Here is an 18,810-nt window from a genome sequence, read left to right on the forward strand (position 1 = left end):
AAGTAAATCCAGGGAATGTAGAAATAATTAATTAGTAAACCAGTTCTCCTTGCTCTCCTAAACTTAAAAGAGCTTATCTAGTAAAATAACACAGGAAGCAGAGCCTGTTTGGGAAATGAGTAGCCAGACTATTGACTACTTTATCCATATGATTTGTTATCTATCTTCCACTCTCCTTTACAATTATGTTCTTTTTGTATTGCTAATGGAGGAAATATTGGACCTGGAATCAGAAAGACTTGAGTATAAATTTCACCTCATACTTAATATGTGGCCATGGGCAATCTCTTTGAGACTACTTCTTCTAATATATTATATTAATAATTCTAATATTATATTATCTTACTAATATTATCACATGGGACACAGGGAGACTAGGTGCCATGGCTAATAAAATGTGAATCCAAACAAGTTCTAAGATACTTATATGGTTTTAGATGGATATTCCAATTAGTAGTTCATATAACTGCCAAGATGGCAGAATGGTTGGTTTACAAACTTCCTCAAACTGAAAAACTTAAAAACCTATTTTCAAACAAAACTAGAGTAACTAAAACAGAATCCATAAAACAAAAAGACAAGTCCTGGAACATCTCAGTAAAATGCTCACAAAATATGCAAAGCCCTAGAACCCCCACTCAGCATTCTCGCTCTATAACCAACTGCATTTTGGACAACAACATGGATGTTGTAGACTGCGCCTGTGGTTGAAGACCAGTAAGATTAGAGAGCATCATTATCAGCAAACTGAACACTCACTGATGAATACTCCAGCATGGCAAGACAGGAAACAACCGGTGTAGAACCTGCCAAAAGGCAGGCGTGTCTTTGGAGAACCCAGAGGATGCAGATCAAAATTGGTCACTGTAAGGGGACATCCACTGTGTAGAAGTTGCCTTGCATCCATCAGATGACTCTGCCCTGAAGTGACTGGTGAGTCCCCACTTGGGTCCCCTATTGTTGGAGACCCAGATGTGCTGCCCACTTCACTCCTGGCTCAAAATACTCTCCAGATTACTCCACCTTTCCACTGGCTGCTTGGCCCATACACAGGCACCTTTTCTCCTCTCTCAGATTTCCAGCTTCCCTTAATGTTTTGTCTTGACTGTTAAAGTGTAAGGACCGTCTTGTTTTCTTATATTTATATATCCCCCAAACTAGGTATAGTGCCTAACACTTAAGAAATTCTGTCTAATTTCATGTTTATGAATATATGGATAGGTATATAAACATACATATATATAAAATATTCATATTATAAGTCCACTAACACCTGAATAGAGTAGATAAATAATATTTATGGATGTGCATATATATCTGCACATCTACATTTATACTCCTACACAGGGCCTATATTATCTTTGAACAATAAGACATTTGTGAAGCACTTACCACAGGGTCTGGCATTCAGGAGGCACTTAATAAAATATAAGAAAGACTATAAATATATTATATTAACAATATAACTAATAAAAGATGATATGATTATAATAATACATGCTAAAAGGCTTTGGGACTTATAATGGAAAATATCATCCAGATCCAGAGAAGGAGCTGTGGAGTTTAAATGCAGACCAAAACCTATTATCTTCAACTTTCAAACTTGTCACATGTATTATGTCATTTTTTTCTCTCCGTTTTCTTTTTTCTATTTGGATCTGATTCTTCTTTCACAATATGATCAATATAGATCTGCTTAGCATAGCTATAAATGCAGAGCCTCTTTCAGATTGCATTATGTCAGGGGGAGGGGGGAGGGAAGGGAAGGAGGGGGAAAATTGTAAAACTCAAAATCTTGCCCCAAAAAATGATTGGTAAAAACTACCATTGATGTAGTTGGAAAAAAATGAACTGAAGTATTTTTAAAATAATAATAAAAAAATAAAAAGACTCTTGGTGAAAATCTGACACATTTCAATTAAAGGCTCAAGAAATCAGTTATAGATAGGCCTCCCTATGGAGTAGCAAAAGATGTAGAATCTTAAACACAATAATAAAAAAAAAGAGGGAAGGAAGAGGGATCCACAAGATCTCAAAACTGTATGAGAAAGCAGTTAATTAAAATAATTTGGTAGTAAATTAAAAAAAAAGAAAATGATGAAACAAATGAAACAGTTCACCATACAGGCAGAAGCAAATAAAAACAAATTAAGCAGTATACCATAAGGGCAGAAGCAAATAAACACTGTAATATGATGTTTGATTTACCTAAAGATCAGTTACTGGGAGAACAGTATTTGATGAGCTCCTAGGAAAACTGAACAATAGTTTGACAGAAATTAGATTTACATTCCCACCTCATAACTTTAACCAAGGTAACCTCCAAAGTATATATACTTTGCTTTATACATTGCTATATATTTTGCTATATAGAACTTTCTTAAAATTCTGGTCTATACTCAATAAACTTCATTGACTCCCTCTCACCTCCAGGATCAAATACAAAATGTTATACAAAAAGAACTTCATCACCTAGTCGCCCCCACCTTTCCAGTCTTCTTACACTTTACACCCCCCCACCCCCATCATACTCTCCATCCAGTGACACTGGCCTCCAGCGGGACCACAAGACCCTCTATCTCTTGGTTCTGGGCATTTTCTCTAGCTGTCCCCATGCCTACAAGGCTTTCCCTCCTTCTCTCTTACCTACTGGATTCCCTTCCTATTCAAGTTCCTGCTAAAATTCCATCCTCTGTGAGATGCTTTTTCCAGTTTATTTTTAATTCTAGTGCCTTCTCTCTGTTAGTTTCTATTTTTCCTGAACCTAGCTTGTTTGTGGGTAGTTGTTGGCACTTTGTTTCCTCCTTTAGAGATTAGACTTGAGAGCAAGGGTCATTATTTGCCTTTCTTTGTATTCCTAGAACTCTGTGTTGGTTATATTATTTATATTTAATAATGCTTACTGACTGGAATCAAAGAAATTTGAGGAGCAAGGAAAAAATACCTTTTGGATCTAAGGGCAAGAGAATATTTCATGACTAAACAAATGATGGAGAGGGTCACACAATATGAGTAATCTTTATTATATTATATTGAACTTCAAAAGTTTTTCGTAATCAAAAGGAAAAATTATAAGGAGAGAAACTATAGGAAATATTTTTGCAAAAAAGTTCTTCTGATAAAATTCTCATTCATAATGTATATCCAAATTCATAAAAATTAAAAGATATGTCCCAATAGATAAAGGATAGAACAGCCAACTTTTAAAGGAAAAAATTCAAGCTATTAACACTTAGATGAAAAAATGCTCTCAATTCCTAATGATTCAAAAGAGCAAATTAAAGCAATCTTGAAATTCTACCTCACCTATATCAGACTGGGAAAATTATAAATATATTTATTATATATTATCATTATATAATTACAATAATTATATAATAAATATAAAAAATAAAATTATAATATTGGCAAGAAAGAGGTGAATGTTTCCAACCATTTAGAAAAGTAGTTTGGAACTCTATCTAGAAAGTTACCAAACTCTACATACCCTTGGACCCAGCTATACTACTAGCTCTGTATGAAAATCAAATGAAATCAAAGAGAGAGGGAAAGGATCTATGTATAGGTTTGTTGCTCCCACCTCAGTCGATTTTGCCTTTTTGATTGATGAAATGGACAGTTTCAGAGAAGACCTTTATGTAATGATGCAAGATAAGCAGAATTAGGAGAACAATTTGTGACATAACATTATAGAGAAAAAACTCTGAAAGACTTTGGAACCCTGATCTATACAATGATAAATCACAAAAATATAGCCAGAATAAACCTTTAATCCAGAGAAGTGATGAATGAGGAAACATTTTCAAAAACAGCTAATGTAGGAATGTTTTGCTGAGCTATCCTGAGGATGTTTGTCCTTCATTCTAGAAGACTATGACATCAGAGAGGTGCTGCTATGATGACATGGAGATGAATTGGATTTGACTGAGGGAGGTTTTGCTGAGTCACCAGTCTCATCTCTCCTTTAGAGCCATCTGGGTCCAGTGACCAGACATCAATCAGGACCACTGGAGATAGCATGGATGTGTTGAACTGTCATAAAATTGACTTGAATAATTAAAAGAATAAAGAATGTGTATGTATGTGTGTTATGTGTGTGTTAAAGATGTCACCACAGGCATAATTTGGGGGTATTTGCAATGGAGAATTACCATCTGTATCCAGAGAAAGAATTGTTGAGTTTCAACAAAGACTATTACCTTTAATTAAAAAAAAAATTACCTTATTATGTAATTTTGCTATCTCTTAATAAATAAAATCTTTTAAAAAATGTCACCATAGTTCTAATCTGCCCTACTAATTTAGACACATTAACTAGTTCAGAACAAGTAAATTCAAATGGGACTACTTACAATGAATGAGTCAGAGTTGGTGATTTTGGGGGATATGAATCTTCTCAGTGTTTTTACATGATTCAATTAAGCTCTGAAATTCTTCAAACCCCTTTCCCACTCCTAGCCCTGATGCCACTTGGCTCTGGAAGGGATTCCATCTGAGAGCAAACCTAAGTTGGCTGAGTTTTTCCATCTCTGAAGTGGCACTGGCTCCCTGGGGCAGAAAAGGACACCAGAGACCTGGCATAGACACTCCACTGCAAGGGATGTTTCATCAGAGACCACCATAGTATTTGAAGGTGTATTCTAGGCTACTAGTGCCCCCTTGAGAAATCATAAGTCAGAATGATGATTGGCAGTTCCATTTCCTTCCTGCTTAATGAAGATGGAGAAAAATCACACAACTATTCTGCATTTCTTACAAATTTGTTACACAACTTCAACTGCTGCTAGGAAATCCTACCAGGTCTCCCTTATCAACTCTCCTCTTCTCCACAGAGGTTTTTTCCAAACCTTCTCCTATCTCCTTCAAACCTTCTGTGGCTCCTTCTCCACTCATTTTTTTTTCAATTAAGAACAGTCTTATATTTTTACAGAAAAAACTGAGGCCATTGGCCAAGAACTCCCTTTTCTTCATTTCCTATCAGGTAGGTGCCTTCTGTCAGTACTCCTTCACTCAGATCCACATGATGAAGTGGCGGGATTGCTTCCCAAGGCTATCCCTTCAACTTGTTCAGGTGCTCCTTACTTCACCTCATCTCCAGCAGTTTGCCCCCTTTACCATTCTTAACTCTCAATCTACTGGCTAATTTCTTACTGCCTACAAATGTCCCCATGGTTCACTTATCCTGAAAAACTCTCGCTTGATTCTTCCATCCCCCACTATCATCCTTTACTTCTACCTTTTGGAGCTAAACTCTTTAAAAAAGGCCACATAAAATAGATGCCTTCATTTTCCCCTCCTCTCAACCTTTACCATTTGCCTTCTGATTTCATCATTTCACCAAAACTGCTCTCTCCAAAGTTAACCACATCTTAGCTGCTCAATCTAGGGTCTTTCTTGTCTTTATTCTTGATCTCTGTAGCCTTTGACATTGCTGGTCACTCTCTCCTCCTTGGCAATCTTTTATCACTAGGGTCTCAGAACTTTTGGTTCTTCTCTGTCTCCTTTGCCAGATCCTCCTCCAGATCACCTCTTATCAGTATAGTTGTCTCTTGGAGTTCAGTCCTAGGTGTTCTCTTCTCCCTCTGTATTACTTCATTCATCAACTTCCATGAATTTTATTACCATCTCATGCTCTAATATCTGCTGACCCTCATTCTCCAATTGCCTTTCAAATAATTTAAACAGTATTTCCACACATCTTAAACTAAATATGTACAAAACTGAATTTTTTCCTTCCTAGTCTCCCATTATTAGAAGGCAACACTCCTAAGAGGGGAACCGTGTCTCTTTGAAAGCCAACAAATGAAAAGAGTGTAAGAAAGAGGTCCAGGTTGAAGGGGAATATATTTCCTGAAGAACAGGAATTCTAGAAGGCCCAGAAGCAGAAGGCAGGGTTGGATTGGGGAATGAGACACAATTAAAGAAACAGTTATCAACAAAGTAGTGCTAGAGAAACTACTGGGGGAAAATATTTAGTTTTACCAAATCTTTAACATTTATGTTAGAGAACTCACCAAAAGGGTCCAGTATTTACACATTGTATTTAGATGTCATTACATTTTTCAAATTTCCAAAGTACATCTTATAAACTGTCTCCTTTGCCAATTGTCTTTATTTTACAAATTTAAGGTATTCTCTAATTATCTGAGTTCAACTCTTCATCCAATTATCTTGATAGTCCCTGTCACTACTTTTTATAAGGCCACACAGCTAGGTAATTATTAAGTGTCTAAGGCCGGACTTGAACTCAAGTACTCCTGACTCCAAGGCCAGTGCTCTATCCACTGTGCCACCTAGCCGCCCCTCTAGTCTTTTTATTTACAAAATAATTCTGCTTTCCTTGGGCTTTATCTTAATTCATTAAGCATTTTCAATATCCTAAGATCCAATTTTTTCTTCTCACTGTCATATAGAGGTCAAAGGGCTAGCTGTAGAATCAAAGACTTGGGTTCAAATGGTAGTTCCTCTATCAACTGCCCTGTGTGATCTTGAGCAAGTCACTGTCCTGTGCCTCGGCTTTCCCAACTATAAAAATGGAATACCTACCTTCCCAGGGTAGATCCTTGCTATTGCCATTTTCCATTAGCAGATGGGTTGGCATCCAGGTCCTGCAGAACCTGTAGCAAACTCAACAACCCAAATTGCTAAAGTACATTCTGGACAGGCTGTGAAATAAGCCGAGGCTTCACTGCACACTGAGGCTATCACAGATGCACTTAGGGATCCCCTTAGTCTAGGGATGGTCATTTGTCCAACGTTCTTGCTGAACAAGGTCAATTCTAAGCCCATCACCCCCATCCACCTGACTGACTGGCTGCCATGGCTCTATTCAACTTACCAAGCTATAAGATCAAAAACAAAAATCAATGCAATTAATCACAAAGTATTAAATAGTTCTGTACACCCTGGGAGCCCTTCCTTCTCAGAGGTCCACATCAGGGAGGTGGTGCCATGACCAGCATGTGAATTGAGTTTTTGTGATGGGGAAGCAGTGCTCAGTAGCCAGTCTCACTTTCTCCTCTGGAGCCATCTGGGTCTAGGGGCAGATATGAATCAGGATGATGAGATGGTCCTGGAAGTGAGGCAGTTAGGGTGAAGTGACTTGTCCAAGGTCATAGTCAGCATCCAATGTCCATTAGGCCACAATTGAACTTGAGTCCTACTGCCTTTTGGGTTGGTGCTCAACCCACTGACACCAAGCTACCAGTGTCTGGCAAGGGTTTATGGGAATACCATTGGCTAGGCTAGGTTCACAGATATACGACAAACCTTTCTTTTCATAGAGTTACAAATCACTGAGAAGGGCCTGGGCAAAGGGTTATGATATACCCGAGGTAATCACCTACAGCAGGAAAAGGGAATAAAAAAAGGGGGAAAATCTTCCAGGAATTAAGGGGCAACTACGTCAACCATTAAAGAGACAGATCAAGACCATGGGGCAGCTGTGGGAGGTAACAAATAAGGCAGAGGGCAGCAAAGGTCAGTGGGGAAAAAAGGCCACAAAGTCGCACTTTAGTCAACTGTGGATGTCTGGGAATGTTGACTTATGGGTTTAGATTTTATTTAGTAGAGGATGGAAAGTTATTTTTTCCCCCCCTTTTCAAATGGGAGTAATATCAGGTGGTGGGTTGGAAAGAAAACTGCAAAGTGATATGAAAAAACTGGGCAAGGACTGGATTGGAAACAAGATTAGTGATGGTAGTGATAACACACTTCTCACCTTGTCTCAAGTTAATTTCCATCTAAAAATTTTACCATTCTACTTTCTCCAAGTCAAGACAGGACCCTCGGAGATGCCTATTTGAATGAACACCACCTCACTCCAGTACTCTAATCTTGTTTCATAAAAAGGCTACTATTCTATTTCTCACCCTACCTCCAGCTACAAGTGGTTGAGTGTTTGCTGTCTCAGTGGGCTCATCTCTTTAAAATCCTTTTTAATTCCCAACCTATGATGTCATGGGATGCAAAGCATATATATATAGTAGTTTGATGTGAATTCTAATTTCAACTATTTAACCTCTAGGCCTAGGAACTAAAGGGTAATAATTCTTTCAATTCTCTTGGTTACTGGCATTTTATCTATTCTTTCCTCTTCTGAAAAAAGCCCAAGTGGTTTCTCAAAGGCATGGAAACTCCAATAAAACTTACGCCCCGGGGCAGCTAGGTGGCATAGTGGATAAAGCACTGGCCCGAGTCAGGAGTACCTGGGTTCAAATCTGGTCTCAGACACTTAATAATTACCTAGCTGTGTGGCCTTGGGCAAGCCACTTAACCCCATTTGCCTTGAAAAACCTAAAAAAAACAACAACAAACAAACAAACCCAAAAAACAACTTACTTCCCTCCTCTTCATCTTAGCTGAGATGTCCACCTTTATTGAAGCATGAAGAACGTAAAACCAACTGAATCATTTTAGGGAAGATTTAAGAAGTACGATTCCATTAGGTTGGTTTTGGTACAATTTTTACATCTATTTTATTCAACAACATGTAATTGGTCTCCCTGCAATATTAACAGTTACTATTTCAATGGTTGTTTTTCTTTCATAGAAGTCATTTCTATAGTTTAGGTCTGTGGGATTTACTGATATTTCACTTCTGCATTTCAGGGTTTTGTTACTTGAAATCCTAACAAATTCCAACCATTCATCCTTCTGATATAAAACAAATATTCTTTCCATGACCCAATCACTATAGTCAATTAGCCAGAACTTCACTTATCTAAAACACAAGTGTCATATGCTGCAATAGCTTTTAAAACCCATCATAGAAGAGAGCACCATATGAGGAATGATCACCCAGACCTTAACCCTCTACTTTTAAGGGAAGTAATAGATTGACTGCAGAGTCACTGTGGGCGAGATCTTTTTTTAAAAAAGAATTTGGCATAAAAGGCAGCAAAGAGGTCCTTATAAGGAGTGTCTGACTGTGATCTCGTCTGGGGTATGCGGCAGAGCTGGCGAAATCCTGGGGAGCGAAGTAACAGGTTCTGTGAAAGGCCCAAGAAGCTGGAGCAGAGCCAGTACAGCGCGATTGACTGCCAAGAGAAAGACAGGAGCATCAGTACCAACAAGCTCAGGAGAGCAAGGACAGGTGGCATAGGTGATTTTTTGGTGGATTCTTCTGCTGGTTACAATGCCTTTCTATGATAGAGCTGATGGTGTGTTCTGTGTCTTCCCCCCAAAACACCTAGGCCCACGGGGCTGGACAATTACTCCATCTGTCCCCAGACTCATTCCTTCTAAAGTATTCTGCGCAGGTAGCCAAGACAAGTCACCAGAATGCCCTGCTATGCTCATGCCACCCCATCCAGTGGGGAAGCTAAGTGGGCCAGCCACACCCATCATCAGCACCAGTTGCCCTGGGGCTGACCCCTCCTGCAAGGGTCTCTTCTCCAGGAATTATTAGGGTTCCTTGGGAGGAAGGACTACCTGTTTTTCATTATGTGCACCCCCCCCCCCCAGTGTTTAGGTGTAGTAAGGGCTTTTCAGTTATTTTCAACCTGCTCTCAAATCTTGTCCAAGGAATTGCCACAATACAAGGACATGTAAAACTCCAGTATGGTCCAATGCAGAGGATGAACTAAAAAGGCCACAAAATACACCTTCAGTCTGATAGTCTAATGTTGGCCAGGGACCTCATCTGACTCATATTTTGGCTTATTCTTCAGCTAGGAGTTTAATGAACTAATCAAAATGCATTTAAATCATAAGGATGAGCAATACAACAACTTTGTGTAAGGCTGGAGATACTCCCGAGAGGGAGAAGTTGAGGTCCCTAGGAAATGCTGCATAAAGTCACACAGGGTGATGAGGAATTGAGGAGGAGGTCAGACTGAAGTAGGACCTCTTCTGATTTAATAAATACTTTTACCAAATTTTCAGTACACTTACTGTTCTAGATTACTTACTGAGGGGACAGTTGCAGCAATGGGAATCATCAACACAGATATTCCACGTGTAAAATGTGTGATATACTTCTGAAAACGGGACATTTCAAGTTTCTGTAATGCAAAAATCTGAAAGGGAAGAAAAAACATGCTAATAGTTATCAAATACAAATCAAATTTAGGTAAATGTTGACTAAAAACTGAATTTTCCATCTTATAAGAAAGGTGGATAATTTTTCTTGGGAGTGGGAGGAAGGGCCAAAGCAATCAGGGTTAAATGATTTGCCCAAGGTCACACAATAAGTATCAAATATCTGAGGCTGGATTTGAACTCAGGTCCTCCTGCCTCCAGAATCAGTGATCTATTTACTGAGCTACCTAGTTGCCCCCAAGTCAATACATTTTAAAAACGGGAACTCAAACTTTTGAGAACTCTTCCTGACATGTTCCATTTGTTATGCCTCTACTTAAAAAAATTTATTAGACAGCCCTCCATAATCACTGAAGAGGTTGAACTGCTACTGATGAGGACTCATGATCCCTAGAGAATAAAGAGCCCCCACCTTGCAGCACCCCCCCCCCCAGCCAGGTCACCATGACTAGACGTCTGTCATCAAGCCCCACATCCTGACCTTGCTTCCTTGGCTTCTGTCTTCTGCCCACTCTTACCCACTTGCCTGCGTGTTCCTCCCTGTTCGCACTTCAGTATCAGCAGGGGCTCAATAAAAGTCACTAACTATGGGGTCCCAGACCGCCAACCCTGCACCTGGCTGGGTCAACCTCTGTAGATTATTTTTGAGTTGGGGCTGTAGGGCAAGGGAGAAATTAGCTGAGAAGTCACTGGGGAATTTAATCTGTGCTAATGCTAACGTGTAGTGGTCCTCCTTCTAGTATGAGAAGAAAATCTCTAATCATTTCTATCCAGTGGTGGAGCTGCATAAACACTGAAGAGGGGGCAGCTAGGTGGTGTGGTAGGTTAGAGCACTGACCCTGGAGTCAGGGGAACTGGAGTTCATATCCAGCCTCAGACACTTAATAATTTCCTAGCTGGGTAACCGTGGGCAAGTCACTTAACTCCATTGCCTTACAAAAAACAAAAAAGCCCCCAAACCCAACAACAACAACAACAACAACAACAACAACAACAACAACAACAACAACAACAACAACAACATACTGAATAGACTGGCTATTGTTGCATTTAGCCAAAATAATGAGAACAGTTTAAGTCTTCCCCCAAGTCACCACATGGGAATAATACTCATTACTTTGGTGCATCTTTATTTTTATTCTGGAGTCGTTATTCATTTAAGTGTTATAACTGACCATGCTAACTGTCTCTTAAATATACAAATACACATTTTGGGTATGTAGGTAACACATCACAGGCAGTCTGACTACTCTGTTGGAACAATTCTTTTCTGAGGAGAAACACATTTACCTATTCAATCCATCTTTGTTAGGGTTGCAGGCCAGCTAAAAAAAGGTTACTGATCTTTGAAGAGGAAAAAGGGTCCCAAACCCACCTAAAGCATCAGATTTTCACTATCTGAAGATAAGAGTTGAAAATCTCTTATGCATAGATATTTATTCAATGGAAAAAATAATTTGCATGTAGTAGCTTTACTTTCCTTCCTCCTGCTTAAAACATTATTTATATAAGATACAGATTCAGACATATAAACACGATGCCAATACATGGCTGAGAGTTCGCATATGAAAATGTTTACTTTACATATATAATTACACACCCACACACTTTATATAAGTGCAGCATATGAATAAATAGGCTGATGTCTATCAATTACCCTCAGATCTTTCCAATCTTGAAATAAGTCTTCCCTGACCTTTTGGATGTCTCCACTGTGTATAACCCCCCCTCCCTCTCCTCAATCCCTGCAGGGGCAGCTAGGTGGTGCAGTGGAGAGAGCACTGGCTTTGGAGTCAGGAGGACAGGAGTTTGAATCCAACCTCAGACATACGTACTACCTGTGTGACCTTGGGCAAGTTACTTCAGCCTGATTGTCTCACATCCTGATTCATATCTGGCCACTGGGTCCAGATGACTCTAGAGGAGAAGGTGAGGCTGGGGTCTTAGCACAGTACCCCCCCCACACACACTCAAATCCAATCCATGTGCTTGTTAGGACATCACCTGATGGCATAGTCTTCTACAAGAATGAAGGAGGAAAAAGCCTCAGTCCTGAAATATGGTCTCTGCCTCCAAGGTCCCTGGGAATGAATCCCTAATTCAGCAGTGGCTTTGACTTCTCTGGAAGTAAAGTCTCTGACCTCCCACCCATTCATCCCAAGGTGCCACTTCTCTTCCTAGAATTCCTCCACTTTAGGCAATGGCTTTCTGATTTCTCTCCCACTCTTACTCAATTTTTCCTTTCCTCTTCATGTGAGTGTTTCTCAGCCTTCCCTTTGCTTCTCTCTTCACACTCTGCCTCTCAAATGTCACCAGACTCCAATGACTTCAATTACCACCTTTTTACAAACACTCTCAGGTCCAGTCATCCAGTCCTGAACTCTCTTGAGGTCTGACCTCTGATTTCCAAGGGCATGAATGAGATGATAGTTATAAACCTTGGAGTGATCTCAGAGACTTCCTTGTCCAACCCTCCTCATTTTACAGGAAAGGAAACCAAAGACTTGCCCGAGGTTACAGTTACACAGAATTTGAACCCAAACCCTGGGAATATAGAGCCAGTACTCCACAATCCCACTCATAATCGCCTAGATGCCCAACCACTGCTCAAACCGGCTTTGCACATCTAACTCCCTCATTTTATAGAATTGTTACAACAAAACAGAGGCAAAGTGAGAGGTGCTGACTAGCTCAGAGTCACCCAGGTAACATTTGCACCTGAGTCTTCTTCCTTATTCCAAGTTTTGATCCATGACCCCACGGTACTTCTAATCTTGCCCCACAACCCATCTCCCACATCCTACTGCACTATTACAATGTCTTGGAAATGGTAGCTTCCTAGGAGATGTGCTTCCCCCTTTTTAGTCTCCTTCTTAAAAACCCTCAATGGCTCACTGTTTTCTCTAGGATTTACTTCCCTTTCACACAATCTAATTTAGAGCCAAAAGAATCTTCTCAAAGAGCCTCAAATTTGGTATTCACTCTCTCTCCTTTGCACAAGACCTGCTCTCCTAACCTCTCTGTCCAGGCCTCTTCTCATTACTCAATAATTATCATCTGAATTATGTTGTATTCCCCTCCCTTTCCCTGCACAATGGAAGAGCCTGGGGGTCAGGCCTATTTCATGCTGTCTTCTATCCCACTTTAGACACTTCATCCAAAGCTCCCTGTATTCCATAAATGTGAGCCATCAGTATTATTATGCAGTAGGACACTGATAAGTCCTGAGGGTCTTACTATATTTCTCTCATCATAACTTGAAATGACGGTTACCCACAGACCAAGACTTTAAAGAAGTCTGTTACCTGGCCTAACGACTACACACACAAACACACACATAATCCAAAATCTGCAAGGACCACTTTTCTATTGTTCAACTTGTCTTCAATGTACCCTTAACCAAAAAAAAAAAAAAAACAAAAAAAAAAACTCAATCTAAGCAATTTACCTCCACAATTAACAAATTGAGGATTCCAAGTGAGATTGGTAAAATCCATGTGGAGTCGAGCACAGTGAGGTCAGGAAACCACAGGACTCCACCTGTTGAAAACTGTTCCTTGACAGAAAAGTCACCTGAAAAAAGACATAATGTATCTTTTTACAAACTAGACATTATAATTCTTATGAAAAGTAGAAATAGAAACTAGAATAACTAAGGAGACTAATAAGTAAGAGATTCCTTTAAAGCAGGTTTTCAGATTTTTTTCCCCCGACATTCATTCTACAATTCTTAACAAGTATTTATTTCAACATTTTAAATAGGTAATGCAATTGAAAGAGTTACCATTAAGGATACATCAAAGGAAGTGAGTCCTAAAGACTGGAAGATATGTTCCTCATTCTGGTCTGAGTCCACAGAGTAATTCTTATTTCTTGTCCCCAAGACAGCCCTTCAATTACTTCAAGTTCATTATCATACTTGTACGTCCACCTTCAATCACACATCTCACTCGAGTGAATTCCAACTTGTCCATTTTCTTTGGAAAATGGCAGTGAATTAAAAAATAACTCCACTGTGAACTCATCCAACCTTTCTGGAGAGTAATTTGGAATTAAGCCCAAAGGGCAACAAAAATGAGCATACCCTTTGATCCAGCAATACCACTACTAGGTCTACAGCCTGAAGAGATTATGAAAAATGATAAAAAAAAAACATCACTTGTACAAAAATATTTATAGCAGCCCTGTTTGTGGTGGCAAAGAATTGGAAATTAAGTGAATGTCCTTCAGTTGGGGAATGACTTAACAAACTGTGGTATATGCATGTCATGGAACACTATTGTTCTATTAGAAATCAGGAGGGATGGGAATTCAGGGAAGCCTGGAGGGATTTGCATGAACTGATGCTGAGTGAGATGAGCAGAACCAGAACAACACCGTACATCCTAATAGCAATGTAGGGGTAAAGATCAACCTTAATGGACTTGCTCATCCATTCAGTGCAACAATCAGGCACAATTTTGGGGTATCTGTGATGGATAATACCATCTATATCCAGAGAAAGAATTGTGGAGTTTCAACCAAGACCAAAGACCATTACCTTTAATTTAAAAAAACCTGTTATCTTATTATGTAATTTTGCTATCTCATACTTTTTTTCCCTTAAGGATATGATTTCTCTCTCATCACATTCAACTTAGATCAATGTATACCACAGAAATAATGTAAAGACTAACAGACTGCCTTCTGGGGGGGGGGGGAGGAGGAAGGGAAGTGAGATTAGGAGAAAAACTGTAAAATTCAAAATAAATAAATAAAATAAAAATAACTCCAAAATATTGTGCCTCTATCAAATCACAATGAATTCCCTTGTTCTGGACACAATTCTTTCGATGACATCTAGAAAATTATTCATGTCTTGGCTGCTCTTTCACTGTTGTCTCTTACTGAGTTTGTGATCCCCTAAAAATTGCAGATATTTTTTCAGATGAATTGTAATGGAGCCACACAATGTGCAAGGAAAAGGTGTTTTATCATTTGAGCCTAAGAGTAATCTTGTTCGATACTATTATATTCTTATTTTAGCATGGGGGAAACTGAGGCAGGCAAAGGTGAAGGGACTTCCTCAGAGTCCCACAGCTAGTAAATGTCTGAGACCAAATATCAATTCAGATCATTCGGATTCCAGGCCCAGAGCTCCATTCACCATATGACCTAGATGCCTAATATTAATTTCTAGGTACCTTCAGGTGGTGGGTGAAAAATGAAATAAGTGACTGAGGAAGCAAAGGATTAAATGTCTGAGCATACTGCATGGCAGGGCATTTTAATAAGCAATGCCAAGCCTCAGCCAAAATAAATCAGGATCAGGAGCCTTCCCCTACTTCGACATGAGACCCAAATATGGGGGGAGACATTTTTTTATATGTTAAAAACAAGAAATCAAATAAGATCAATTAATTAAAAGAAAACAATTAACCAGGTTGCAAAATTAGGTAATCTGATTTCTAAGTGGAGGGAAGATTATGGACTTTCCAAGTTGGGAGGAAGAGAGCAAATAAAGGAAGTATCCTGAACTCAGAAAAAGAGATGTACCCCTCCCAAGTATCTAGAAACAAATAAGGGAACATAAAAACATCAACTGATTGATCAGTCCCGGGCCAGTTTTCAGGTAAGACAGGTGTTGCTGAAGATGTACAATTTTGAGATTAACTCCCTGCATCAATCTGTGTGTGTGACTGGATTCCTGGTCAGTAGAAGCAAGGCCTTAGGGGACACTAAAGCAGCAGGCAAAGGTAGGTCAGCTTCCCAGCCAGGCAGGGCTAGGTTCACACTGTGAGGTGACATTTTCTCCCAATCATCACCACAAGTGAATAAAGTTTTCTCACAAGACAGAAGCTGGAACAGACCATAAGTGAGTAGAAGGGGACCCAAGCTGACTCCAGAATTGAGTCACAAAACAGAATCAACATGATTCACTCACTTCTCATAAGGAACCACTTACTGTCCTACTCCCGACAATTCCCTGAGCTGAGGAAGGGGCCTGGCCCTGATATGTTGGCAACTGCCATACAGTGCTTAATAGACTAGAAGGCTCAGAAGCTTGACCCTTTGGCTCCTCGGTTATTTTATCTTTCACCTGCCACAAGCACCTGTAACCTCTTTGTACTTAGGAATGAGGTGTGTTTTTCAGGTTTGATAAATCTCAGAAGCTGTCATAACTAAGATAAATGCCTTTGTTTATGACAATTTAACAAACAAGGTGAGATTCTCCAAGAGAGAACCCTCCCCAGGCACCAAGGCACCTGGGATCCACATCATCAATCCTTGAATCATAACAGAGAGCTACCCCGTGCTTTCCTCTAGTTCTGCAAAAACAAAATCAAAAAAGCCCTGCCTTATGCACACATGTTTTTACAGTAGGCATTGAACCAAATGGACCACACCTGACCCTCAAAACCTACTCATGCGGACATTCTTACATTTCATTATTATACTCATTAGTAACATGGGTTATGTTGTAGTCATAAATAAACAGTATGTGGTCCTTGACAAGGTTTTGTTGGACAATGAGGCCCAGAAGAGCTAAAAGGTCAGAAAAAGATGCTTGAGAGATTTAAAACAATCTATATTTATCAAATGGACAAGAGAACTAATATTTATAAATAACACAATAAACAAAATTATTCCTTTTGATCATAAAATCAAAAAAAATTAAATTTTGGTAAAATCGAAGAGAAAAGTACTTTGAGGGAAACCATGCTTTTTAAATGAACACCTTCTGAATCTGTTATCCCCAAACTGAAGTTCCGTAGAGCAACAGACATAAAGATCCACATTGGTATCTGAACCCATACTAGCAAAGTAGCTTTGAATGGGTGACAATTATCCCGAATATACAGTTCTGAAACAATCCTCCTCATGTTGTTCAGGTAGGTGAGCCTGAATGCAGGAGAAAGAAGAGGAAGAGGCAGGAAAGTCACTTAAAATAATTTTTTAAAAAACTTCTTTAATAAGTAATACTCCAAGTTACCATCTCATAAACTAAATGTGTTCAATATTCTGCTTCTTGGTTCATGTAAAATGCTATATAGTTTTCTAGTGTTCTATTACCATGAACTTCCTAAGTGGTCATCCAAGATATTGTCAGCTGAGACATTTCATTTTAAAGTTTTTAATAATCCACTTAATTTACATCGAAGTTTATTAAGTAACCTGTTATAACGGATGTGAATAATACCGCTATTAAAATTCTTACTTCATTACATCTGACTTAAATTACATTATAATAAAGATTATTTATAAATGAAAAGATATATGAATGAAGCCATTATTCTTCAAAAACACATTAAATAAAATATGTATAAGGCTGAACATTTCCTGGCAAAAATGCTGAATGTCTTAAGGATAATTGCTAATATCATTCATATGCTGCATTCAAAATTTAACTTTTCTAGACTGCATGAAGTTATTAAATTATATTAATATTTACTGTCTCCCATGTCCAAATTGTCTTACCTACTTACTCTTTTTGACCATCCCAATTGCTTTGCTCGAAGTGCAATGTCATGATTAAGATTCTTGGCAATTATTTTTATTTCTGGCTGCAAATTTTCCACCTAGCTAAAAAGAAAGTACAATTTGTTAAGAACAAATTTAAACTTTTGTCTACAGGCACTTGTGATTCTTTCTCCTCCTATCCTGTTCTTATATTCAAAAAAAGTAAAACACTGCATATGCACAACCTTCCAGACAAAAAATGTTAATTTGGGGGCGGCTTAGGTGGCCCCGGGGGGCCTGAGTTCAAATCTGCCCTCAGACACTAAATAATTAGGTAGCCTTGTGGTCTTGGGCAAGCCACTTAACCCCACTGCCTTGCAAAAACCTAAAAAAAAAGTTAATTTATGGAGTTGATAAAAAATAATTATCTTGCATGATGGATAATCAGCCCTAAAGATAATATTTAATGGGCTGATTCCACACGGAGATTTCTTTTGGGAGAGGGCAGGGCTCTATCCTTGGCTCAATTCTCTTCATTTTTTTCATGATGTCATCGATAACCTGAACAGACCAGAACGCTACGTGAAACGGTGCAATCCCACAATATTCTAAAATTCGATCTAAGTGCGACACCTCTAGATTACGGGCCCAAGCTGCCGGACTCTGGGGGGCTGGTCATCGTCATCGTCATCGCCCCGCCCTGAAGCACAAGCCTGCCTTCCTCCTAAGGAAGAAGCCGAGGCCCGGGGGCGGGGGGCTTAGCGGCCCGGCCGCGTCTCGGAGGGCTCCCTTTCTAAAGCACAGATAACGACCCTCCGAGGGGCCGGAGGCGCGGCCGCAGGGGGCGGGGCCTGGGGCGGAGTCGAGCCCGGTGCCCGCCCCGCCCCCCGCGCGCTCACCTGGGCCAGGATGCGGTGCTGGTAGGCGGCCAGGGGCAGCGTGACGGCGGTCCTCAGGGCGGCGGTGGTGACCACGATGCTGGCCCACCACGGCAGCCCGGTGGCGCCCTGCGCCCCCAGCAGCACCGATTCCGCCCAGTGCACGGGAGTTGACGAGGCCAGGCTCTCGTACCAGCCCCCGGGACCGGCCGGCCCCGCGACGGCGCCGTAGCGGGCACAGGCGGGCAGAAGCGGGAGGGGGTTGGGGCCGCCTCGCCCCGGCGGGCAGCCTCTGCCTCCTAGGAGGACGGGCGGGAGCCGGCGCTGCAGCTGTCGCCGGGCACAGCGCAGCATCTTGGCCAGTGAGCGGGGCCGCGTCCTCCCTGAGCGGAAGGCGGCCTTCCTACTTCTTCCGGGTCAGAGGAGCCACGAATCCTGGGCCGCCGCGAAG

At 40.3% G+C, this 18,810-nt stretch overlaps 1 protein-coding gene across 1 annotated transcript; it reads right to left on the bottom strand.

Moving 5' to 3' along the window:
- Positions 1–3,161: 3,161 nt before the first annotated feature.
- Positions 3,162–18,766, bottom strand: COX18 (cytochrome c oxidase assembly factor COX18). The gene is made up of 6 exons (XM_074228437.1): positions 18,381–18,766; positions 17,500–17,600; positions 16,760–16,923; positions 13,490–13,614; positions 9,912–10,019; positions 3,162–9,038 (listed from the first exon to the last, which is right to left on the bottom strand). Exons 1-6 carry the CDS (start codon positions 18,711–18,713, stop codon positions 8,850–8,852), a joined length of 1,020 nt encoding a protein of 339 aa, XP_074084538.1. The 5' UTR covers positions 18,714–18,766; the 3' UTR covers positions 3,162–8,849.
- Positions 18,767–18,810: the final 44 nt, after the last annotated feature.

The sequence above is a fragment of the Macrotis lagotis genome, chromosome 3 (genome assembly GCF_037893015.1).
Source record: "Macrotis lagotis isolate mMagLag1 chromosome 3, bilby.v1.9.chrom.fasta, whole genome shotgun sequence".
NCBI classification, from domain to species: domain Eukaryota; kingdom Metazoa; phylum Chordata; class Mammalia; order Peramelemorphia; family Peramelidae; genus Macrotis; species Macrotis lagotis.

What these genes read in the sequence shown, in the direction of transcription:
- COX18 (XM_074228437.1), bottom strand. Translation starts at nt 18,713, where the DNA reads ATGCTGCGCTGTGCCCGGCGACAGCTGCAGCGCCGGCTCCCGCCCGTC. An exon ending in AGCACCGCATCCTGGCCCAG is followed by an intron (nt 17,601 to 18,380) that starts GTGAGCGCGCGG and finishes CTTTTTAGCTAG; the next exon opens with GTGGAAAATTTGCAGCCAGA. An exon ending in TCAATTTGTTAATTGTGGAG is followed by an intron (nt 10,020 to 13,489) that starts GTAAATTGCTTA and finishes CTTCCCTTTCAG; the next exon opens with ATTTTTGCATTACAGAAACT.